At 37.4% G+C, this 24,341-nt stretch overlaps 2 protein-coding genes across 2 annotated transcripts; one reads left to right on the top strand and one right to left on the bottom strand.

Moving 5' to 3' along the window:
• Positions 1-9,289: 9,289 nt before the first annotated feature.
• LOC131691878 (zinc finger protein 37) lies at positions 9,290-12,417 on the bottom strand. Its single transcript, XM_058978565.1, has 4 exons — positions 12,183-12,417; positions 11,098-12,110; positions 10,164-10,371; positions 9,290-10,101 (listed from the first exon to the last, which is right to left on the bottom strand). The coding sequence occupies exons 1-4, from the start codon at positions 12,336-12,338 to the stop codon at positions 9,637-9,639; spliced, it is 1,842 nt and encodes a 613-aa protein (XP_058834548.1). The 5' UTR covers positions 12,339-12,417; the 3' UTR covers positions 9,290-9,636.
• Positions 12,418-15,730: 3,313 nt separating this feature from the next.
• LOC131692260 (zinc finger protein 808-like) lies at positions 15,731-18,461 on the top strand. Its single transcript, XM_058979219.1, has 6 exons — positions 15,731-16,003; positions 16,063-17,048; positions 17,114-17,321; positions 17,875-18,044; positions 18,106-18,247; positions 18,318-18,461. The coding sequence occupies exons 1-6, from the start codon at positions 15,848-15,850 to the stop codon at positions 18,453-18,455; spliced, it is 1,800 nt and encodes a 599-aa protein (XP_058835202.1). The 5' UTR covers positions 15,731-15,847; the 3' UTR covers positions 18,456-18,461.
• Positions 18,462-24,341: the final 5,880 nt, after the last annotated feature.

The raw sequence follows: 24,341 nt of genomic DNA, 5'->3' as shown, positions 1-24,341 counted from the left end.
GTAAGAATTTGTGCTTGAAATCTAACCCATGAACTTAAAAATGAATCTTGTAAACTAGATAGCAAAGCTGTTTCCATACGGACATCTACGGTGATTAAAGGTTGCCTCACCGCTAAACGTGAGTAATAATAATATTACATAATTTATTCTATAACTTAACCTAAATAATTACAAGTGAAATAGAAACAATTTCAATGTAAAAATTATATCTCAACAGCCGGATCGTGCGATTTAATTTCGTTTCCGGGCGAGATCATAATCTCAGAAATATCCCGTAGAACTAAATTCAACAAGTTTCTAAACAGCGCCGCAATTTAACCTAACAAAACCACCTTTTCCCAGTCGGAAATTATTTATGTTGAATTGTTCCAGGTTTTTATGTGAAGAAATTCAAAATCCCGTGATGTTTCCCGTGATGTGGTTTACACTTCACGAAAACTGTAATTTTTCTGTAGACTCATTTCCCGCCACGGGATTTGAAATCTCGAGCTCCATTTAAAATACACAGGGACCCAGTAGGGATGTCAGGTGATATTTTGAAAAATCTGTGCGCGGCCCATTCAAAAATCTGTGTCTGTGTTAAGGAAAACGTACAAATTAGACTGAAAACAAGATGTGGCGACCTTTTATTTTCTTGGGTTTTGCGCGAGGCAAAAATTAAGCGCAAGGTAAAAAAATTTAGAAATCTGTGCTAATCTGTGCATTGTACAAGAATACCCCAGTAAAGTTCAGCGTGAACTGAACTGGAATTCTGGCTGGTTTCAGTTCGTATTCCGGCTTCAGTGAGACAACCGATTCTAACTACAATCGAAAACTGTGGAAATCTGTGCAGTTTTTGAAATCTGTGCAGCATATTGAAAATCTGTAAAACACAGATAAATCTGTGCACCTGGCATCCCTGGGACCCAGATCCCGTGACACGTTTCCCGAACTGGGGCGACAACAGGGATACCAGGTATCTTTTTTTAAATGTCTTCACATTTTATAAAAAAAAATCCTTCATTTGTCTTCAACGGCCAGGATTCTGAATCGGTTATTGATTTTGAGCCAGAATTCTGCCAGAAATCAGCCAAACATTCGAATAAATTTGTCTTCAAAATGAAAAATACGTCTTCACAACATTTCAAATGTCTTCAAAATGAAGACAAATCTGGCATCTCTGGGCGACATTATGGAACCATTTCGAATCGACTTTTTCATACAAGCTTGCATATAATAAACCTTTCGCCGCAAAAAAAATGGTAAAAATAAACAAATTTTGGTTTTAAATAACAATTTTCCCTTTGATATAGTGACAAACAAGATTCAGGTTAGATTCAATCAATACTGTTGGTTGAAATTACCAACTAATTCATTTGTTGGCTTTTCAGTAGATTCAACAAATATTTCGTTTGAAACAACAAAATCATGTTAAGTTTACCCGAACAAACAAGTTTGAAGCATAAGCATAAGAGATCGCCCGTAGTTGCCACTCCGTTATTGACCAGAACCAAATTAGGTTGCAAAATGTTCATTGGAACAACATGCTTGGGAATAACATGATGAGCCACATTGTACAATCTATTCTGATCCCTGCATGCTGATCAATACCGACGCCGGCCACGTCCGAATGCAGATCTTCTGGGAAAGGAAGGAATGTTAGTCCGATACATGTTGCTACTAGAGACCGAGGAATCCTCTGCATCTCCACATGTATCACGGGATGGGGAGTTGTTAGTAAGTGTGCCAATAGCGTTATCATGTAATAATTGCTCTGGGCAGCCGGCTGCCGAGAATTTGGGAAATTTATCATTTGTTGTATTAATACGATTAGCAAAATAAGCACCTTGAACTCCGGATAGCCGGCTATAAGGAGCACTGCTTATATTTTTTAATAATATTCAATCACACAACGAATTTTTTCGTGGTTTCAATCGTGTCGGTGCTGATTTTACCCGGCGATCGTTTGAATAAAATGATGAATCTTATACAGAAGGTTCATCAGAATCTTCCACAGGTATCGCGGAGTTGGTGGTTTGGAAGGGAATAGGGTCTAGGATTCGCTCCAAGCAAGCGATGCAACCTGTATAGCATAGTTTATTAGGTAGTAGTTCAGCTAGTTTTCGAGAACACGATCGCTCGAAAAATAAGATCTACCGAGAGTATTCTATGCTTTCCAAACAAAAACAATTTCACATCCACACAGCCGATCGTGGGAGTATTGCCCAGAAAAGCCAATCTTATCTGCGTAATGGGCCGGATCACTATTTATTGCGACATTAATTAGACTAATTTCGCTATTCCTTCTCTACGATATATTTTTTGGGTTGCAAACTACCGAGTGATAAAACGTTATACAGAGAGCTATGATAGCTCTAGATGTTATAAATCAAGGAAAGTAATTCCTACTTCTAATAACGGATTGTTTGTGAAATACACGTATACGAACGATTATATCGAACATTAAAGGGAAATACAGAGGATCGTTAACCTGATGCACGGGCTTGTTACCAATAACGGAACTTGAAATTAGATTCATTAAAACAGACGCGGCGAATTTTCAGTACGCATTGACCCGCGATCATCGATACTAGTCAAATTAAAGTCTTATTGGCGTTGATTTCCGAACAACTTTTACGGTATTGTTTTCTCGGCTATATTGCATACTCTCATTCTGCTACTATCGGCAGAAGGCTGATAGCTCCCAGTCGTCGCCGGTCTAAGGACCAAATGTCATCAATAGACTTAGACTCGCGTGGAGGCATGCGATAGAATAGAAAACTAAGCAATGAAAATGACAGCAAAACACTTATTCTTCGTGCTGACATTACTGAAGGTAATTGCCAACCGGTCCCCGATCCCTCTCGCGAATTGTCAATGCTCAAACCTTATACATGATTGAAGTCATCATTCCACTCAAATAAGGCCATGTATTTTCCCAAAGCACATTGAATGCTCTGTGAATCAGTTCCCCCGTTGGTAAAACAAACCCTAAAGAAACATAAAAATTAGTTTGCTCAGTGCCGACCGGCAGATACGTGTTCCCTTACAGCGCCATCACATCAACGGACACCCAAAATTTACATGCGACAAAATATCTGCAATCCCGAATATAAAAGACTCAAAACCTCTACTCATTTGCAATAAAATAATACAGTAAAAAAACAGTTGAATATCCAAGGCGGCTTATTTTTAAAGATAGCACCGCCGATGAAACACTCAATAAAAAAATAGGTGACAAGGGACGCGGACGAAATTAGCTGAGCACCGACCAGCTGGTTTGCCACCTCTTTTTCGGGCGAAGAATTTTGGGCGACACCTGGTAGTCGCTAGTCGCTGGTGAAACGCCAATTATTTGAATGTCAATTTTTCTTATTGCCATATTTTTTTCACTGTTCGGATCGAATTTTTTTCTCTGAAAAACCATTTTTCACTATTTTTACAATGTACACTGTGTTTCTAGATGTTTTCTGTACACTTTTATTGTCCTTGCATCGGGAATCGACGGCCCGTAATGCGAGGAAAAGATATTTTTTCATTTGCCGGAATTCAATTTTCACAAACTCACCACTCGCGTCTGTCAAAAATATGCCGAAAAATGCTTTTACAAACCACTTCACTTTGTATAATTGTTAAATTGCACCGTTATTAACACTTTTGATAACCGGGAGACAGTAAACTGTGCCAAAAATGATGAAAATTAACCGACTCGAAGGGAGCTCTACGAGAGTCAACCGCTCGCGACGAAGATACACACTCGAATCTACCCGAACAAACAAGTTTGAAGGAACAAAAACAAATCTTTTGTATCAACCAAAGGAGAGAACAACTCAAATTTAGTTGAAATTAAACAAAGATTCTGTTGGTTTTTAACAAAGGGATCATCAGTTAGATCTAACAAATTTTATTTTGATTCAACAATGTTTCTATTTAAAGTAGTATTTGTTGAACTAAACCAAATACATGCTTTTGAAAAACGCCTATTTCAGTTTGAAACAGTCATTCGCCACGTTTTAGATTCAACAAAACGTTTTGTTGATTCAAAAAGGCCTGATTCTTCTGCGTGCGTTTCGAGATGCGCAATGTCACCACTGTAAATAGCCTACTCTCAACAGAAACATCAAACTAAAGAGCCATCAAGCGGCAAGTGTGGTCAAAACTGAAGGGATCGGAGTCACTATCGTTGTAAAATAAGCTACAAAATTTTTAAACTTTCTTCTTACGAGTTATGCCTTTTTTATTAGGCTTTGGCTCACCTTTGTGATATGACGCAGATATGGCAAACCTTTAATTAAAAATGATTGTAGCTTGAGGGAATGAATATTAGATATTTTTTTATTCCGTTGCAAAATCTTTTGTTAGTCCTTGAATCTCAACGGCTCAGACACTTGAGCGTCCGACATTCACTGATTCACAATCGAAATGCACCTGGACCAACTTGGTGCTACACAAACATTCGTTTTACAGACCATAATGGCAAGGAATAAGATAATCCGGTTTCGAATCATACATAAATTTTGAAGACACGAATATTAATTTTAATAAGTATATTTAAATATAGAACGACAGACAGTTATAATTAGTACTCACGATTCTGTATACTATGAAAACTTGCATTAGTACGAAGACTGCATATCAAGAAGACTGGCAACTCTGTCCAAAATATGGAGACAGTAACAGCAACGCCACTTGCGGGTAAACTTCGCATGTGATGCACACAGACATATACACTTTTACATTAAACTTCCTACCTTCCTCCAATAGAGGCGCTGTAACCTCTGTCGCTTCTCGTTTGTATGGGGGAATGAAAGAGATATGTCTTCTTAATATGTAGTCTTCGATTAGAATCTAATATTCCGTCAGCCAAATTTACTGTTTTCTAAAAGCATGCGCTCGCATCTAAATCTAAATCTAAACGTGAGTAATAATAATATTACATAATTTATTCTATAACTTAACCTAAATAATTACAAGTGAAATAGAAACAATTTCAATGTAAAAATTATATCTCAACAGCCGGATCGTGCGATTTAATTTCGTTTCCGGGCGAGATCATAATCTCAGAAATATCCCGTAGAACTAAATTCAACAAGTTTCTAAACAGCGCCGCAATTTAACCTAACAAAACCACCTTTTCCCAGTCGGAAATTATTTATGTTGAATTGTTCCAGGTTTTTATGTGAAGAAATTCAAAATCCCGTGATGTTTCCCGTGATGTGGTTTACACTTCACGAAAACTGTAATTTTTCTGTAGACTCATTTCCCGCCACGGGATTTGAAATCTCGAGCTCCATTTAAAATACACAGGGACCCAGTAGGGATGTCAGGTGATATTTTGAAAAATCTGTGCGCGGCCCATTCAAAAATCTGTGTCTGTGTTAAGGAAAACGTACAAATTAGACTGAAAACAAGATGTGGCGACCTTTTATTTTCTTGGGTTTTGCGCGAGGCAAAAATTAAGCGCAAGGTAAAAAAATTTAGAAATCTGTGCTAATCTGTGCATTGTACAAGAATACCCCAGTAAAGTTCAGCGTGAACTGAACTGGAATTCTGGCTGGTTTCAGTTCGTATTCCGGCTTCAGTGAGACAACCGATTCTAACTACAATCGAAAACTGTGGAAATCTGTGCAGTTTTTGAAATCTGTGCAGCATATTGAAAATCTGTAAAACACAGATAAATCTGTGCACCTGGCATCCCTGGGACCCAGATCCCGTGACACGTTTCCCGAACTGGGGCGACAACAGGGATACCAGGTATCTTTTTTTAAATGTCTTCACATTTTATAAAAAAAAATCCTTCATTTGTCTTCAACGGCCAGGATTCTGAATCGGTTATTGATTTTGAGCCAGAATTCTGCCAGAAATCAGCCAAACATTCGAATAAATTTGTCTTCAAAATGAAAAATACGTCTTCACAACATTTCAAATGTCTTCAAAATGAAGACAAATCTGGCATCTCTGGGCGACATTATGGAACCATTTCGAATCGACTTTTTCATACAAGCTTGCATATAATAAACCTTTCGCCGCAAAAAAAATGGTAAAAATAAACAAATTTTGGTTTTAAATAACAATTTTCCCTTTGATATAGTGACAAACAAGATTCAGGTTAGATTCAATCAATACTGTTGGTTGAAATTACCAACTAATTCATTTGTTGGCTTTTCAGTAGATTCAACAAATATTTCGTTTGAAACAACAAAATCATGTTAAGTTTACCCGAACAAACAAGTTTGAAGCATAAGCATAAGAGATCGCCCGTAGTTGCCACTCCGTTATTGACCAGAACCAAATTAGGTTGCAAAATGTTCATTGGAACAACATGCTTGGGAATAACATGATGAGCCACATTGTACAATCTATTCTGATCCCTGCATGCTGATCAATACCGACGCCGGCCACGTCCGAATGCAGATCTTCTGGGAAAGGAAGGAATGTTAGTCCGATACATGTTGCTACTAGAGACCGAGGAATCCTCTGCATCTCCACATGTATCACGGGATGGGGAGTTGTTAGTAAGTGTGCCAATAGCGTTATCATGTAATAATTGCTCTGGGCAGCCGGCTGCCGAGAATTTGGGAAATTTATCATTTGTTGTATTAATACGATTAGCAAAATAAGCACCTTGAACTCCGGATAGCCGGCTATAAGGAGCACTGCTTATATTTTTTAATAATATTCAATCACACAACGAATTTTTTCGTGGTTTCAATCGTGTCGGTGCTGATTTTACCCGGCGATCGTTTGAATAAAATGATGAATCTTATACAGAAGGTTCATCAGAATCTTCCACAGGTATCGCGGAGTTGGTGGTTTGGAAGGGAATAGGGTCTAGGATTCGCTCCAAGCAAGCGATGCAACCTGTATAGCATAGTTTATTAGGTAGTAGTTCAGCTAGTTTTCGAGAACACGATCGCTCGAAAAATAAGATCTACCGAGAGTATTCTATGCTTTCCAAACAAAAACAATTTCACATCCACACAGCCGATCGTGGGAGTATTGCCCAGAAAAGCCAATCTTATCTGCGTAATGGGCCGGATCACTATTTATTGCGACATTAATTAGACTAATTTCGCTATTCCTTCTCTACGATATATTTTTTGGGTTGCAAACTACCGAGTGATAAAACGTTATACAGAGAGCTATGATAGCTCTAGATGTTATAAATCAAGGAAAGTAATTCCTACTTCTAATAACGGATTGTTTGTGAAATACACGTATACGAACGATTATATCGAACATTAAAGGGAAATACAGAGGATCGTTAACCTGATGCACGGGCTTGTTACCAATAACGGAACTTGAAATTAGATTCATTAAAACAGACGCGGCGAATTTTCAGTACGCATTGACCCGCGATCATCGATACTAGTCAAATTAAAGTCTTATTGGCGTTGATTTCCGAACAACTTTTACGGTATTGTTTTCTCGGCTATATTGCATACTCTCATTCTGCTACTATCGGCAGAAGGCTGATAGCTCCCAGTCGTCGCCGGTCTAAGGACCAAATGTCATCAATAGACTTAGACTCGCGTGGAGGCATGCGATAGAATAGAAAACTAAGCAATGAAAATGACAGCAAAACACTTATTCTTCGTGCTGACATTACTGAAGGTAATTGCCAACCGGTCCCCGATCCCTCTCGCGAATTGTCAATGCTCAAACCTTATACATGATTGAAGTCATCATTCCACTCAAATAAGGCCATGTATTTTCCCAAAGCACATTGAATGCTCTGTGAATCAGTTCCCCCGTTGGTAAAACAAACCCTAAAGAAACATAAAAATTAGTTTGCTCAGTGCCGACCGGCAGATACGTGTTCCCTTACAGCGCCATCACATCAACGGACACCCAAAATTTACATGCGACAAAATATCTGCAATCCCGAATATAAAAGACTCAAAACCTCTACTCATTTGCAATAAAATAATACAGTAAAAAAACAGTTGAATATCCAAGGCGGCTTATTTTTAAAGATAGCACCGCCGATGAAACACTCAATAAAAAAATAGGTGACAAGGGACGCGGACGAAATTAGCTGAGCACCGACCAGCTGGTTTGCCACCTCTTTTTCGGGCGAAGAATTTTGGGCGACACCTGGTAGTCGCTAGTCGCTGGTGAAACGCCAATTATTTGAATGTCAATTTTTCTTATTGCCATATTTTTTTCACTGTTCGGATCGAATTTTTTTCTCTGAAAAACCATTTTTCACTATTTTTACAATGTACACTGTGTTTCTAGATGTTTTCTGTACACTTTTATTGTCCTTGCATCGGGAATCGACGGCCCGTAATGCGAGGAAAAGATATTTTTTCATTTGCCGGAATTCAATTTTCACAAACTCACCACTCGCGTCTGTCAAAAATATGCCGAAAAATGCTTTTACAAACCACTTCACTTTGTATAATTGTTAAATTGCACCGTTATTAACACTTTTGATAACCGGGAGACAGTAAACTGTGCCAAAAATGATGAAAATTAACCGACTCGAAGGGAGCTCTACGAGAGTCAACCGCTCGCGACGAAGATACACACTCGAATCTACCCGAACAAACAAGTTTGAAGGAACAAAAACAAATCTTTTGTATCAACCAAAGGAGAGAACAACTCAAATTTAGTTGAAATTAAACAAAGATTCTGTTGGTTTTTAACAAAGGGATCATCAGTTAGATCTAACAAATTTTATTTTGATTCAACAATGTTTCTATTTAAAGTAGTATTTGTTGAACTAAACCAAATACATGCTTTTGAAAAACGCCTATTTCAGTTTGAAACAGTCATTCGCCACGTTTTAGATTCAACAAAACGTTTTGTTGATTCAAAAAGGCCTGATTCTTCTGCGTGCGTTTCGAGATGCGCAATGTCACCACTGTAAATAGCCTACTCTCAACAGAAACATCAAACTAAAGAGCCATCAAGCGGCAAGTGTGGTCAAAACTGAAGGGATCGGAGTCACTATCGTTGTAAAATAAGCTACAAAATTTTTAAACTTTCTTCTTACGAGTTATGCCTTTTTTATTAGGCTTTGGCTCACCTTTGTGATATGACGCAGATATGGCAAACCTTTAATTAAAAATGATTGTAGCTTGAGGGAATGAATATTAGATATTTTTTTATTCCGTTGCAAAATCTTTTGTTAGTCCTTGAATCTCAACGGCTCAGACACTTGAGCGTCCGACATTCACTGATTCACAATCGAAATGCACCTGGACCAACTTGGTGCTACACAAACATTCGTTTTACAGACCATAATGGCAAGGAATAAGATAATCCGGTTTCGAATCATACATAAATTTTGAAGACACGAATATTAATTTTAATAAGTATATTTAAATATAGAACGACAGACAGTTATAATTAGTACTCACGATTCTGTATACTATGAAAACTTGCATTAGTACGAAGACTGCATATCAAGAAGACTGGCAACTCTGTCCAAAATATGGAGACAGTAACAGCAACGCCACTTGCGGGTAAACTTCGCATGTGATGCACACAGACATATACACTTTTACATTAAACTTCCTACCTTCCTCCAATAGAGGCGCTGTAACCTCTGTCGCTTCTCGTTTGTATGGGGGAATGAAAGAGATATGTCTTCTTAATATGTAGTCTTCGATTAGAATCTAATATTCCGTCAGCCAAATTTACTGTTTTCTAAAAGCATGCGCTCGCATCTAGACTTCCACCAGATGACGGTCCTGCCGATTGCTGCTGCTGCTGCCCTAGACTGCACATAGCCAAATGTTGTAATTTGAGAGCTCTTGATGGGAAAGCAATATCACACTTGCGACACTGCTCCAGTCGCTTCCGAGCCCCTCGCAGTTGTCCTAATAACATTCCTGGTATTGGTTTCACGCGGGCGTTCGTCTTCTGATCGTGCTTAACCATCATATGCTTATTGTATTGGATGTAATTGCGAAGGTCCTTGTTGCAGCACAGGTAGTCTTGCCGGTAACTAATGCATAGGTGTTTATCAAATTCGTCCTGGTTCAGATGCAAAGTCAGACAGATGTTGCATTCCATAGGTTTAGGATTGATATGGCGTTGTTTGTGCAATTCAAGTTTTTGTTGGCTGTCGAAAGTCATGACGCAAATGTCGCAGATGAAATTACATTGTATCTAAAAGTGAGAAATTGCAGGGTCATTAAATTACAATTACCAAAAAAGAGTGATTGAATTACGTGGTGGACTCGTTCGATGTGATCTCTCAAAGCAATTTTCTGGTCGAAACTTTTGTCACAATGGTCACAGGCATGTCGAATCGCTAGGTGAACTCGTATATAATGATTCCGCAGAGCGTTTGTAGTGTTGAATCGTACCGGACACTGCTCGCAAGCATATTTCCGTTCGTTATCATGACTCTCCATGTGACGCTTCAAACGACTGGACCTTAGAGATAAAAAAGAACGAATTCCAATACGAATTGTTTGCATTTGAGTTTCTATTCGAATTGCTATTGTTAGTGTTTACTGGAATTGATTAGTGTAGTATCTGCTATGTCCAGCGTTGCCAAGGTTCCACATTTATCTGGAATCTTCCTGATTTTTCCTAACTGAAGACATTCGTTCAAGCCAAACATTTTACCAGATTTTTTAAATTTTTACAGATATCCTGAATTCTACGTAACACCTCAGCTGGGATACCTTTATGGTAGATTTATCTTGAACAGCCAGAGTTTTTTAAAGCTTCCAGCAAAAATTTAAACATCTTATTCTAGTAGATTTTTAAATCAAAAAAGTTGTTACACATGCAAATGGTGCTAGTTACTGAGGAGATCAAAGGAGGTTTTGTGCCTTTAATGCGCAAATTGGTTTATCCAATTTTCCTTTTTGGAAATTAATATTGCATAAAAGATAAACTTTAGAAAAAGTAGACTTTGTAGTCTCAATCCTAGTTTCATCATCATTTATTATGAATTATCTAATAGCGTTTTTTGTTTTTACTGGTGTTACACCGGTGTAGTGCAAAAAAGAGACAGACTGATTACACCCAAGTTTGAACGAGTGTAGCACCGACTACACCGATGTAGTGCTCAGTCAAAAACGAAACGACGTAAAACTACTTAACCATTAGAGTAGTGTATGATGGTGAATAAATCTTTTCAATGGTACTTACGTTCTGAACATCACTCCACAAACATCACAGCGTTTGTTCCAGTTGCTCTTTGTATGTATGCTCATGTGCGCTTTAAGGGCCAGTTTCGTGTTAGATGCGTAATCGCAGTACTCGCAAGAATATTTCCTGCTATCTTCGTGGCGTTCCATGTGAGCCTTGAGTGAGTAAGCATTTTTCAGCGCTGTCCCGCATACTTCACAGACCACCTGGTTCTCCGGATGGCTCAAACTGTGACTTCTCATTTCGTCGTAAGTCTTGAAAACCTGGTCGCACTCTGTACAAGGATAGGTTCGATTTTCGCGTTTGACGTGTACCGCTTTGTGTCTTTCGACAGCGACCCGGTATTTTGTTTTAAATTTACATTTATCACAAGACCAATGATCTTTCAAAAATGAACCATCTGGATGCTTTCTTGGTCGACCTCGTTTCCGTGGACTGCAACCCTCTTCGGAATGAGAACCAGACCTCATTCTAACCTTCTTTCTAGCTGCTAAAGAATCCAATTTTCTATTACATTTTGTACTTTCGCGGTTTCTTCTGGTCGAATCACTTTCGTCTAATGATTCCGCATAAACTACTTCGTCCTTCGGATTCCAGTCGCTATCTTCGCTACTTTTGTGATCACTCACATCTGCGTCACTATACTTGATATCTATATTTTCGTCGTTATACATATTCGTACACTGGTCATCGACTACAACCTCATTAAATTCCACTTTAACTTTCCCTTCATCTGCGCGACTAGCAAATCCGTATAGTTGAAACTCCGCAAGTAAGTCTTCAACTACAGGCTCTTCTTTGCTACAAAGACCCAGTTCCTTAAAAAGTTCAGTCAATTCTTGTTTGTTAGTTTGAAATAAATCTGCAAGGGGTTCTGTATTGGATGCTCGGAGATCTATTAACGCTTCCATAAAGCGCTGCGTGAGTATTAACCTGTTGCGATAGATTGCAAAATCTTGTAGCACTTTCAGGCATAGGGGACAGATGGTCTTGGGTAATAATTTGTTTTTATTCTGAAAAGAGACAAAGCAATCCCTTATTGATGTACACAATGTTGGATTTTGATTTAATTTTTAACTACCGACCTCTGGTACATTATATGTAATTTCGTTTAGGAATTCGATGACTGTTAATTCCAAGTTGTGAAAATTTCTGCTCAACGGTTGCATCGAAATATTCATTTCTGGTTGCATGCACACTCGACAGACTTCAGGAAATTTTGTTAGCTCAAACATCGTCATTCTGCGTTACTTTTTAATCAAAATATACTGCTTATATTAAAAATAATGTATAGGAAATTTGCACTACGAATCGGTTTTCGGATTTGACAAGACAAACAAAAAATGTTTGCATACAACACTCTTAACAAAATCTACTCCAAATTTGAGTAACGCGAATTCATAAAAAAATGGGTACACCATACGCATATTCAAAACTACACTGCAAATAATCTAGACTTTTTATCGAATAGATTCGACACATAAGTTTTATGTTTCCAACCACACCGAGAATTCAAGAACTTTCCATTTGCCCTTTAATAAAATCACACTTAAAACTTCAGTGTACGACCCGATTCGACTGTTATCACTTTTAAATTTTAAATGTCAGCGTATTAAGCTATATATGTTTTGCCCATAAAATCCAAATTTTTGACAATTGCGGCAACATTAAGTGTCGTCGCAATTAAAATTTAAAGGTCAGCGTATTGAAACATAAATGTTTTGCGCATAACAGTGAATAATGTAAACTTTTTTTTCGAAAAGGTTTGACACATAAGGTTTATGTTTCTAACCGCACTGAAAACTTAAGAATTTTCCTTTTGTTCTTCAATAAAATAACACTTAAAACATAAGTGTGTTACCCTATGACATGTTTGACTGTTATCGCATTTAAATTTAAAGTGTAAGCTTATTAAATCGTAAATGTTTTGCCCATGTAAACCATGTTTCGACGACATTAAGTGTTAAAACGCTTCAGTACAAGTCCACTTTTCAACAACATCGGCACAAAAACATGAAGGCATGGCAAATTTGGAAGGTTTTGGATGGTAAGTTAATATTTGAAAATATTTGCATAATTGATATATTAGCTTATTTTTGCAGGTAGTGAAATTGATGGTCAATCGTGTTTTAGCAGATAAATCTCGACAAACATATGATTACGGCCTAAAAGCCAACTGTCAAAATCCACTTTGAATGGAAATTCCGGACAAACCGTTACTAGCCGAACACAGTTCACAACGGTTTTTGAAAGAGAAAACTTTTCTTTTTCGGTTACTATAAACATCTGTGATTGGCGCGTAACGGTTTATCCGGAATTTCCATTCAAAGTGGATTTTGACAGTTGGCTTTTAGGCCGTAATCATATGTTTGTCGAGAAATGATTTATATCATTTAGAAGATGAGCCGCGTAAGGGGTGATTTTTTAAATTCATTTTTTATATGTAAGAATAATATATTATTAATTTATTTATTACTTATTTTGCAGAATGTATTGTGTTCTAAGATATATTCAAATTTAAATAAAAAATATTTAATCAAACTAAAGAATAGTTATTGTCATTTAAAAAGAAATGTTCTCCCATTTAAAAATTATTATAATATCGCATATTAATTTGTCGTACACTTAATTTGAATACGCCACGCATATGAAACTTAAGTGTGTCGTCTATTGGCACTAATGTGTTCTCAAAGAAGTGCGTTATTAAGTGCCTGACACATGAGTTCTAAGTGTCAAGACAGTTGCGGCAAAATTAAGTGTTAAACACTTGAGTTTAATGTGCAGATTATTTGCAGTGTAGAGATTGAGTCAAAAGAACTCAATTTGAGGTAATTTTTTGTATGCGTGTAGACTTTACTCTGTTCTTTTGCGACCGGTCTCACGAACCCTAATGAAGCTTCCTGGTTGAAAACAATCCCAATCCCATTTACTTTTGCCGTCTTTGTTTATTATTTTCCACCAACTTGTGATGTAGATTTGTGTCATGTGGCGTGTACGTACATGAGCCGTAGAAAAGTCTACTCAAAACTCATTTTAGACAGAAAGCATCGATTTAGATATTTCTAGAGCGTTTTTTCAAAACGACATCTGCAATGAGTTACTCTCTGTTTACTTTCTCTTCTGTTAATAATTCGGTCACTTTAACATTTATCCCTCAACTCTTTGCATAATGTGCTAGTTAAAACCTAGGATAGGATCCGCCAGCTCTGTCCCCTGTTTTGAACCAATTCTGAACCAGCTCGTGATTGGACGAAAGTGACATAGGCAAACCTTCGGCTTGGAAACTAGAAGTACTAAAGGGCTGCTTGGAAGTGTTGCCATATTGTAATATTGCTTGTGGCACAAAAAACTGGATTCTAACCGCACTGCGCACTTACCATTCTTCCATTAAATTCTTCTCATAGACCGGTTAGTTCGACTAGTCTGTCTATGAAAGTACCATCTCTATCACTTGAAATACATGTTTTTTGACAGCTCGCAGTTTTCAAAGTGCAGAGTCCAGGTTGGTGGGAAGTGCGCAATATCAAACATAAAACGACGATTGTTAACTGTGTTGATTTTTTTTTTGTTTTCTCGAGATACCGCTTTCTTTCTATAACATCCGTCTGTAATTATGAAGTGCAGGCATTATTTGGCAGACGAAATCAAACATATTAATCAGAACTGAAGTTCCCGAGAGATCCGGTAGCGCGGTTATCGTGTATTCTGTTCTGTGTGCGGAAAAAAGCGGAAATACGCCAGCCAGCCTCTTTTCGAAATCAACAGGCTGTGTAGCGTAAGTATGAAAAGATTTTGAACTTCATGTAAAAATTGTCTTTGTTCCAGTACCGAGTAAATTGGAAGTACTGAGCAAACAGGGAGAAAGTTATCTCGGAAGTCGCTTCTTGTTCTTTTTTTGGTATTATCTATACAGTTGAATTTTACAGTTTTCAACTGAATCGATCATCGGTGTAAATAGGATTATATTATTTTGTTTTGCTGTATTCCGATGGAAAAAAAACGTTATGATCGTTTAAAGGCGGATACAAAGACTAAATCTTTGATTTTTCCAGAAGCATGAAATTGGTACATAATATAGAATATTTCTCGACAAACATATGATTACGGCCTAAAAGCCAACTGTCAAAATCCACTTTGAATGGAAATTCCGGACAAACCGTTACACGCCAATCACAGATGTTGATAATAAACGAAAGAGAAAAGTTTTCTTTTTCATAAACTGTTGTGAACTGTGTTCGACTAGTAACGGTTTGTCTGGAATTTCCATTCAAAGTGGATTTTGACAGTTGGCTTTTAGGCCGTAATCATATGTTTGTCGAGATTTTAATCAGAACAAATATACGACCGAAACAAAACAAATATTTTGGCAACATTGGTCGAGTGGGGGTATGTCGTTTTCAACAGGGATTAGTAAAATATAAGAAGAAGCCAGCTGGCGAATCCTATCCTAGGTTAAAACCACCTTCTTTCGATCTGTACTATAAAATAAGTGAAAAGTGTTATAGTGACGCCGTAAAAATCGAAAGAGAAAGTAAACAAAGAGAGTAACTCATTGCAGATTTGACGTTTTGAAAAAACGCTCAAGATTTGAGTACTCGGAACTCAAATTTTGAGTAGTTTTAAATGAGCGTGAAGTGCAACAAAAATCCAACTTTCAAAGTATAATAAACAATAATGTACCAAACTTTTTTTTCTACAAAAATATTGAAATAACCAAACAAAAAAATCAAATTCGATTTTTTCAACGAAAATGACTGTTTATAAATTGGAAAAGTTTCCTTACGTATGCAGGATGTGCCTAACGTCTTGTGCCGGAAAGGAAAACGTACCCTTGAGCACCGTTGATGCCGCTTTCGATGGAAGCATGGGGGATTTCATAAGCGCAGTTACTTTCGATATTTCTGAGGTTAGTATATTTTTTTTATGTTTATGATAAGCGTACTAATTTTTAGGGCTGCCGTACAGGATAAATCTCATCTATTGCCTCAAACGGCATGTCAAAATTGTTGGGAACTACTGAAATTTTTTGCAAAATTCCGTACCAAACTGTTCACTATTCAATTGCTGATAAATTCCTTGATCGAATTGAAGCGATCCAACCCGGTTCCGATAAAAGATTTGTTTGAAAGCAAACGAGAACTTCTAGGGATTGTATTCAAAGACCTTGGTATTTGCAATAAAGATGAAGTGGTGGTAGATGATTTACTCAACGAGTTCCCGATGTACAGCATAGCAAATATTTCAGAAGAAAGTGGATATCAGAAAGTCAAAGAGGAAATTTTAATAGAAGATGATCCAATTTCTGAAGATTTGGTCGATCAAGAGGAAATTATTTTTGCAGAAGAATGCACAGCGGCTGAGTTAGTCGAATTGATTCAACAACCCGAAGTTAAACGAAGTCGTTCAGTTAAAACCCCAGCAAAGTTTCTTGATAAAGGCACTACTCCAAAAACTAATAACGATGAATGGCTTAAACAATTGTTGGATAGCGATTCTGACCCGGATTGTTTGGATTCAGTTGACCCCGACTCTGCAGTTAGAACATACGGTGGCAAGAGACGCGATGAACCTATTCAATGCAAGAAATGTAAATATTCTACTCGGTACGTGGCTAATTATCGGAGCCACCAGCTAACGCATCTTAAAAAGGATAAAAGAGAGCACCGTTGTAAGCAGCCTGGATGCACGGAAGTATTCAACAATGCACGATTGTGCAACAACCACTACAATCAAGCACATAAACCATTTGTCTGTGAGACCTGTGGAGCAAGATTTGCCGGAAAATGCGCACTATCAGTACACAAAGAGCGGCACCAAAATGAACAGAAGTATCGTTGCATCTACTGCGGAAAAGGCCATAATGCGAAAACTGATTTAAAAATACACATTAACATTCAACATCGTGCATCTTACTCATTCCCGTGCGACATATGCGGGTTGGAGTTCAAACGGTTGTATTTATTTAATTAGCTATCACCGTACCAGTTTAACTCTACCGAATTTACTCAATTTACAGGAAAGATATTCTGATAAGTCACAAACGTGTTCACTCTGACGTATATGATTTCAAATGCGATGTGTGCGCAAAAGAGTTCAAAAAAGTTTGCGCCCTCACCAGACACAAGAAAACCGTACACGAAAGGGTACGAATACCCTGCGAGCATTGCGACGAAACGTTTGCACGGAGAGGAAAACTTCGGGATCATATCGAATATGTACATGGGGTAAGGTTGCTCGTTATGCTATAATGCCGTAAAGATGGGAGTTATACAAGTATACTCAATTTTGTAGCATTTTGATTTTGCAGCGGTACTATCATACTAGTTAGGGACAGTAAAAAAAAGTTGAGAGAGTGTAGGCAAAGCGTATAGTGAAATTCATAAGCATTATGATACATAGAAAAGCAGCAAAGCTATATGTTCATCAGAATAATTTGTAAACATACGACTTTTATGATTATCTTAATGTTAGTCGTTTGAATTTCATACAAGCATGTTTTCATTAAACATAAGAGAAATTTATATGTTCTTATGAAAAATCTAAGATCTTGGTAACAGGTACACCATGCGTGCGTTACCTTTTTTTTTTTCTAATAATAGCGCCATTCGTCCTAAAATGACTTTGCAGCGTGCTACAATTTATGGAGAATCATACCCTAACGTTGCTTCAGAAAATAATATTACGTTTTACCTGTGGTTAAAAACGACATTCAAATTCACCCTTCTTCTTGTTTACGACGAATGCGAGATTCGATTGTTTATTTGTTTCTTTTTTCAGATTCAATCACGTTTCAATTGCGATGTTTGTCTACAGTTGTTTAACGATCAGGAGAGTTTGAACAAGCACAAAGATCGTCACGTGAACCCGAAAGATCTTGAGTGTGGCGTTTGTTTAGCGTTATTCACATCCAATGAATTATTGAACGATCATTTGTGTATTTCTTACAGGTTGAGTAAATAACATTCTACGGAAATTGCAGATGATTAACTTTTCGTCTTTTTAACACAGAGATGACTACGAGTGCTGTGGTCGGGATCACCGATATCACTATATCTACAATAAGCATATGCTCCTCAAGCACGGAATCAAAACAAACGTCAGAGTCAAACCCGTGCCAGGACAACTGACCGGATACGTCCGAGCAAAAAGGGTAACATTTCTCAGCACTCATACTATTCTATCGTCAGTCATAATTACATCCATCTCTTTTTAATTGACAGAAGCGCGTCGAAACATGTCCAAAATGTGAAGAAATTTTTGCGACCAGGAATCTAAAACGGCGTCACATGGAACAATGCGTAGGCCCTACAGAGAACATGGAATTGATCGCCGCGCAGGCAAGTTTAATAAACGTCTAATCACTACTTGTTGGATGAATCGTTTCTTCGAAAAAGCCATTTAGATGATAAAATGCTAATTTGAAATGACTTTTGTAGCTTCTGTAACAACGAATCTGCGAAGTCGCATTATACCTGCTGTTGTGCGGTTTTAATTTCATTAACTTTATTTTTCGCTTTGGAAACTTTCGGTGTTAATGTACCAGAGCATCAGACATATCATATAACACTTTGATTTAATAGGCAATAATACGGTGGTCTGCCCTCCACTAGACTGATTGGAATGACGGTGTTCAAACTTTAACCAACTAGGTTTCTACGCAATAACCCTGCAATTGTCACGTATGATAATAACAGACAACGAATGTAGTATCAGGACACGGGGCATTTCATTTGTTGAGAAGTGAAATTCGCAAACAAAATATGTAAAATGAAAATCCCGTTATGCACATATTATACAATTAATCTGGTTCTACAGATCGTTATAAAACTGCGTTTATAACAGCATATACGATGATATGTGAAACGTTTACCCAGTTAATCCCGAGTATCAAACCATCAGCAGAAACTTAAACTTCAATAAACCCAACATAATCTCCTTCACACAACCACTACTTACTATTCAAATCGTCAATCGCACCCGCATTACCGCTTGTCAGAAGAAAACTAACGAAAGAGCACATTCCAGTTACTGGTCATTAATACTGGTTGGCGTTCTGAAATAAATTCACTACGGCGCGCTCCAGAGTGCACTGCGGTGGGCAGTGTTGCTGAACTCGTAAAAATAACTCTTGTATTTCTCATTCGCGTGTTCTCATTGCGCCCAACACTCATATCCGAGTGTTCTCCATGCATGCCTTTCTATCGTTCACTCCCCAGCCGGGTAGAATTTCTGCGAGTGCCAGTCAGCCAAAAGCGACTCAAATTGCACATATTGAAACCCACTCTTTCGTTCACACCCACCCACTGGCGCTCACTCCTACTGCTGCTACCACTCGTCCGTGCTCCCACTCGCCCATGCTCCCGCTCGCCCATGCTCCCGCTCGCCCATGCTCCCACTCGTCCGTACTAGGCGTGTTTCGGAATTCAACATTGCTCAACAATTGGTCATCGATGACCAAATTGTTGAGTTAAACATGGCCGCCGCGATTTTTTTCGGTGAGCAAAAGAGAAAGTTTTGCTCTGTTGTGATACAAAACTTCGGATGCAACATTGCACGTTGGAGAGCTGCGACTCCCATTCCCCTCTCGCTGCTGAGCAGCAAAGAGAAACTAAAATAAGCTGGTACCAGTGATGCCACATTCTATATTATTTACCGGGAATAAAAAAAATCTCACTACTTTTTCAGAAAATTTGTACGGAAATTTACAGCAATAAGTTAATGCAAACGTTTTGCTAGTTGAATAATATTTGGTTAATTTGGGTGTTTTATACATCAACCTTTCCAATCTCGCTTTATTTTTCCGTCAATAATAAATAAAAAACACTGAGTTCTTAGTGCAAAAATCATTTGTTCTATTGTTAAGGTTTCAATAATAAGTTCATTCGCCAGTAAATCATTTGTTTGGAGTAGTCAAATTACAAAATATATTTGTATTACACACCAAAGAAAAACAGTTTCCGTAATTTTATATATCCTATATACACTTTCTCAATATTACTAGGTATTAGAAATGTCAAATAAAACTATTGTTTTACCATTTTATCTCCAAAAATATCTACCATGCTGTAGTTTCCTTAGACATCATTTTAATCTGTACCTATACAATTCAAATAATCTGCAGCTTTATAGAAACATCTGTACTTTTAGTTGCACTGCGCGGTACGCATACAGATCTGTCAATCGCGCTTCTCATTCGTTCTTGAAATGATGGTGGGGGCATGCAGTCGGCTGAAATAAATTCCCATTCTCACAACATGTGGTCGGCACCCAGCATGCTATCTCTTTCGCTTCTTTTACCTGTTGTATAAGCTTCTTTCAAGAATGCGTGTACCACCGTCAACGAAGCTTTGGCGTCAGTGTGCTCTTGGACTCGCATCTGGTAGGATGGTTGTTAATTGATGCGCGCAGTTGCATGATAAATAGGGCATTCAAGTTTTCATTGCGCTCAAATACAGTTTTTCACTATTCTCGGGTTATTTTTGCTATTATCAGTTTCTCGGTTATGGTTTGGCCGATTATCACAAATGCCTCAAATTAAAGGTATGTTTTCCTGCTACAAAATTTCATACGGATCCGTTGTATGGTTCCGGAAATATAAACTGTTAATCGTCCGGTCACATGAAATTCCCATAGAAGAAGGAACTAAAAAATTCTAAGAAATCGAATTTGAATTTGGGATGACAAATAACTTTAAAATGCATGAAACATCGAGATTTTAACCAAACCATTTTTGGTGTTTAGATCATATGGGCATCCTTCCTATACATTGTACGAACATTATCCTGTTTCTCCTACCAGCTGATCAAGACGACCAAACTCAAACCGCTGATTACTGGTTCAAGTTATCGATTTGATCGGTCTTTTCTTTTACAAAATTTTAGAACTCGAATATTGATTTCTTGTATATAGTTGTCATGTCATGTATAATGAAAATGTATTACACTCAGGTTTTTTTTACGCGGGGGATACGTACCGCGTTAATTGGAAAATCCGCGTAAAAAGCCGCGTTAATTCGAAAATCCTCGTAAAAACCGCGTTAATTCGAAAGTTCGCCTAAAAAAACTCTCAACACAAGACTTAGAATATTTTTAAAAGTTTGTTTTTTTTTACACGGATTTCGCAATTAATACGGTTTTTGCAAAAATAAGTCCTTTTGAATGCAAAAGACAGGCTTTTTTCCTACAAAAATGCTGAGTTCTTTTAACCCATTATAACCCAGCTATGTTAAAACTTTTGGTAATTTATAAAATACTTCGTGAGCTCTCATATTATGCCGAATTAAGTATGGGAAAAATAAAATAACCACTTTGGACCGTTTCGTTGCGAAAAAAACTAACGTATGAAATTTCATACGCTGGGCTGATAGGGTATCAAAAAATCATTACAGAGAAAATTCGGCTAAAATCTTTATACTCAGCATAAAATCGAATAATATCTTCAACCTTGCGAGATCATTCATTTAGCAGCTTTTTTGAATGATTTTAACACTACTCTCCTCTCTCGTGCCGTTTCGTCTCATGATTGGTTCGTTGCATCAAACCATCTTTCCCTCAAACTTAGTAATTATTTTAAGAAAAAGAATATTTTCTTACGAGAATTTACATAAAAAATATTCCGGGTAAAACCAGGTATGATTTGCTACGTATTAAGCATTTGTTAGCCTTAAATGTACTGATTCAACTTTAAAATCAGCGAGAAAATTGTAAATCTCCTCCTAATCCTAAAGAGGAAATAATTTTGCCTTGGGAAAAAAGATATCGGTTCAGCCTAGCGTATGAAATTTCATACGTTGAACTACCAGCAGAATGTTTGCAATTGTTTCACCAATTTCTTCCATTTTTTCGCACTGAGCCACATCTTTCACATCTCTTATGGCCATTCGTTCACAATCCGAAACAAGAACTAGTGATTTAGAAGAGAAAATTAATAATATGTATTGTTCACATTTTGGTTTGAATTTTATCCAACTTTGACATTCGAAAACACAATGGAATTTAATAAAAAATGATTATTGAGCATACACATTATAAACTATAGGGTATTAGTTAACATTCACAGAAGACCAGAAGTTTGAAAACGGCTTTATTGTATAACAAGTATGATCCAGAAATGTGTTGTTTTTGCGTATGAAATTTTATACGCTAGGACATAATGGGTTAAATCCAAAGAACTTAGAAGAATTTTGGCAGTTTTTTTGCGCGGATTTCGCAATTAATACGGTTTTTGCAAAAATAAGTCCTTTTGAATGCAAAAGACTTAGGCTTTTTCCTACAAAAATGCTGAGTTCTTTTAAATCCAAAGAACTTAGAAGAATTTTGGCAGTTTTTTTGCGCGGATTTCGCAATTATCTCGATTTTTGCAAAAAAAAATATGCCTAGTCCTTTTGAATGCAACAGACTTAGAAGATTTTCGGAAAGATGGAATAGACGGGTCTGGACTCCTTATATCCCGCCCTCAACAATATGGGTATTTTCTGAATGGTCTTGACGAGTAGGTGCCAGAAATTGATTTTTGGTGTCATTTTGAAATCCAAGATGGCGACTTCCGGTTTAGCGAAATTCACTACAACCCATGCAATATGGGTATTGTCGGAATAGTCTTGACGAGTAGGTGCCAGAAATGTATGTTTGACGGCATTTTGAAATCCAAAAGGGCGACTTCCGGTTTGGCGAAATTCGTTATAACCCAATAAATATGTGTATTTTCGGAATGGTCTTGAGAGTAGGTGCCAGAAATTGATATTTGACGCTATTATGAAATCCAAGATGGCAACTTCCGGTTTAGCGAAATTCGCTGTAACCCAATCAATATAGGTATTTTCGGAAAGGTGTTAACGAGCAGGTGCCAGGAATAAATAAATAAATAAATCAGCATCTTCAGCCCAAGGTTGTCCATGAAAAATTGATTTTGGAAGCCATTTTGAAATCCAAGATGGTGATTTCCGGCTTAGCGAGATTCTCTACAACTTAACCAATATGAATATTTTCGGAATGGTTTTTGACGAGCAGGAGACAAATGTCGATGTTTGACGTCATTTTGAAATTCTAGATGGCGACTTCCGGTTAACCGAAATTCCTGAATGGAAAATCTGGGCGATCATCCAAAACATCCTCGAATATAAGATCTAATCATAAACCAGCGAAATGTAAAATATTTTTATGTGTGCATCCTGAAGAGTGCGGTGAGAATGGAAATGAGAGAAGAAAGAGATGTATGTAATATGAGTTGGGGGTTTTAATTGATTCAAATTAAACACATTGCTAAAATTCAAGTAAATTCAACTGCTTAATTAAAGCTATTTGTACATCCCATACTGATTGGGTTATAGCGAATTTCGCTAAACCGGAAGTCGCTATCTTAGATTTAAAAATGGCGTCAAAATCAATTTCTGATACCTACTTCAAGACCATTCCGAAAATATCCATATTGTTGAGGTGCGGGCCATAAGGAATCTTCCAGACCCACGTCTTCCAGCTTTCTGAAAATCTTCTAAGTTTTTTGCATTCAAAAGGACTTAGAATATGTTTTTGAAAAAAAACCGTGTTAATTTCGAAATCCACGCAAAAAATAAACTGCCAAAATTTTTCTAAGTTCTTTGCATTTCAAAGGACTTAGAATTTTTTTTTCAGAAAAACATCTAAGTCTTTTGCATTAAAAAAAGGAAATTTATTCATTTCAACTACCATCAAAGGCATTTTGAACATCAGTCTTCATTAGATGTACAATATATGTGAAAAACTGGTGCGAGTATTACGTATTAGGACAAATCAGACTTATGTCCACGCTGGCACGTAGCCAGAGGGAAGGAGGGGGAGTCTAAAGGGTAACTCCGCTCCCCACCACATTTTCGGGAATAATGATAAATGATCACAAATAAAAAAATAATAATTCCAACAAGCGTGTTCTCAAATTGATGTGAAAATGATATAGAATAAATTTAATAGGAGAATGAGCATTGGCAAAATCAAATTCTTACATTGGCGATCCTGCCGGTTATTGTAAAAAGAATCCAGTTAGAATCCCCCACGCGGTTAAATCAAGCAAGGAAAGAGTGAAAGCGTGTAAACTGAAAGGCTTCCCAAAACAATATGGCGACTCGAAAGAAAAAAAGAATTGTGAAAGCGTATAAACCACGTGCCTTTTCATACTAGCAAAATTGCTGCTTGGTCGCCTGTCATGAAAAATGGCTGCTTTGTAGCCTGCAAAGAAAAAACTCAGCAGCCGCATGCATATATTATATTTCG

This window comes from Topomyia yanbarensis, chromosome 3, assembly GCF_030247195.1.
Source record: "Topomyia yanbarensis strain Yona2022 chromosome 3, ASM3024719v1, whole genome shotgun sequence".
Classification (NCBI taxonomy): domain Eukaryota; kingdom Metazoa; phylum Arthropoda; class Insecta; order Diptera; family Culicidae; genus Topomyia; species Topomyia yanbarensis.
Note: the sequence above shows the minus strand (reverse complement) of the source record. Positions and strands in the feature narration are given on the sequence as shown.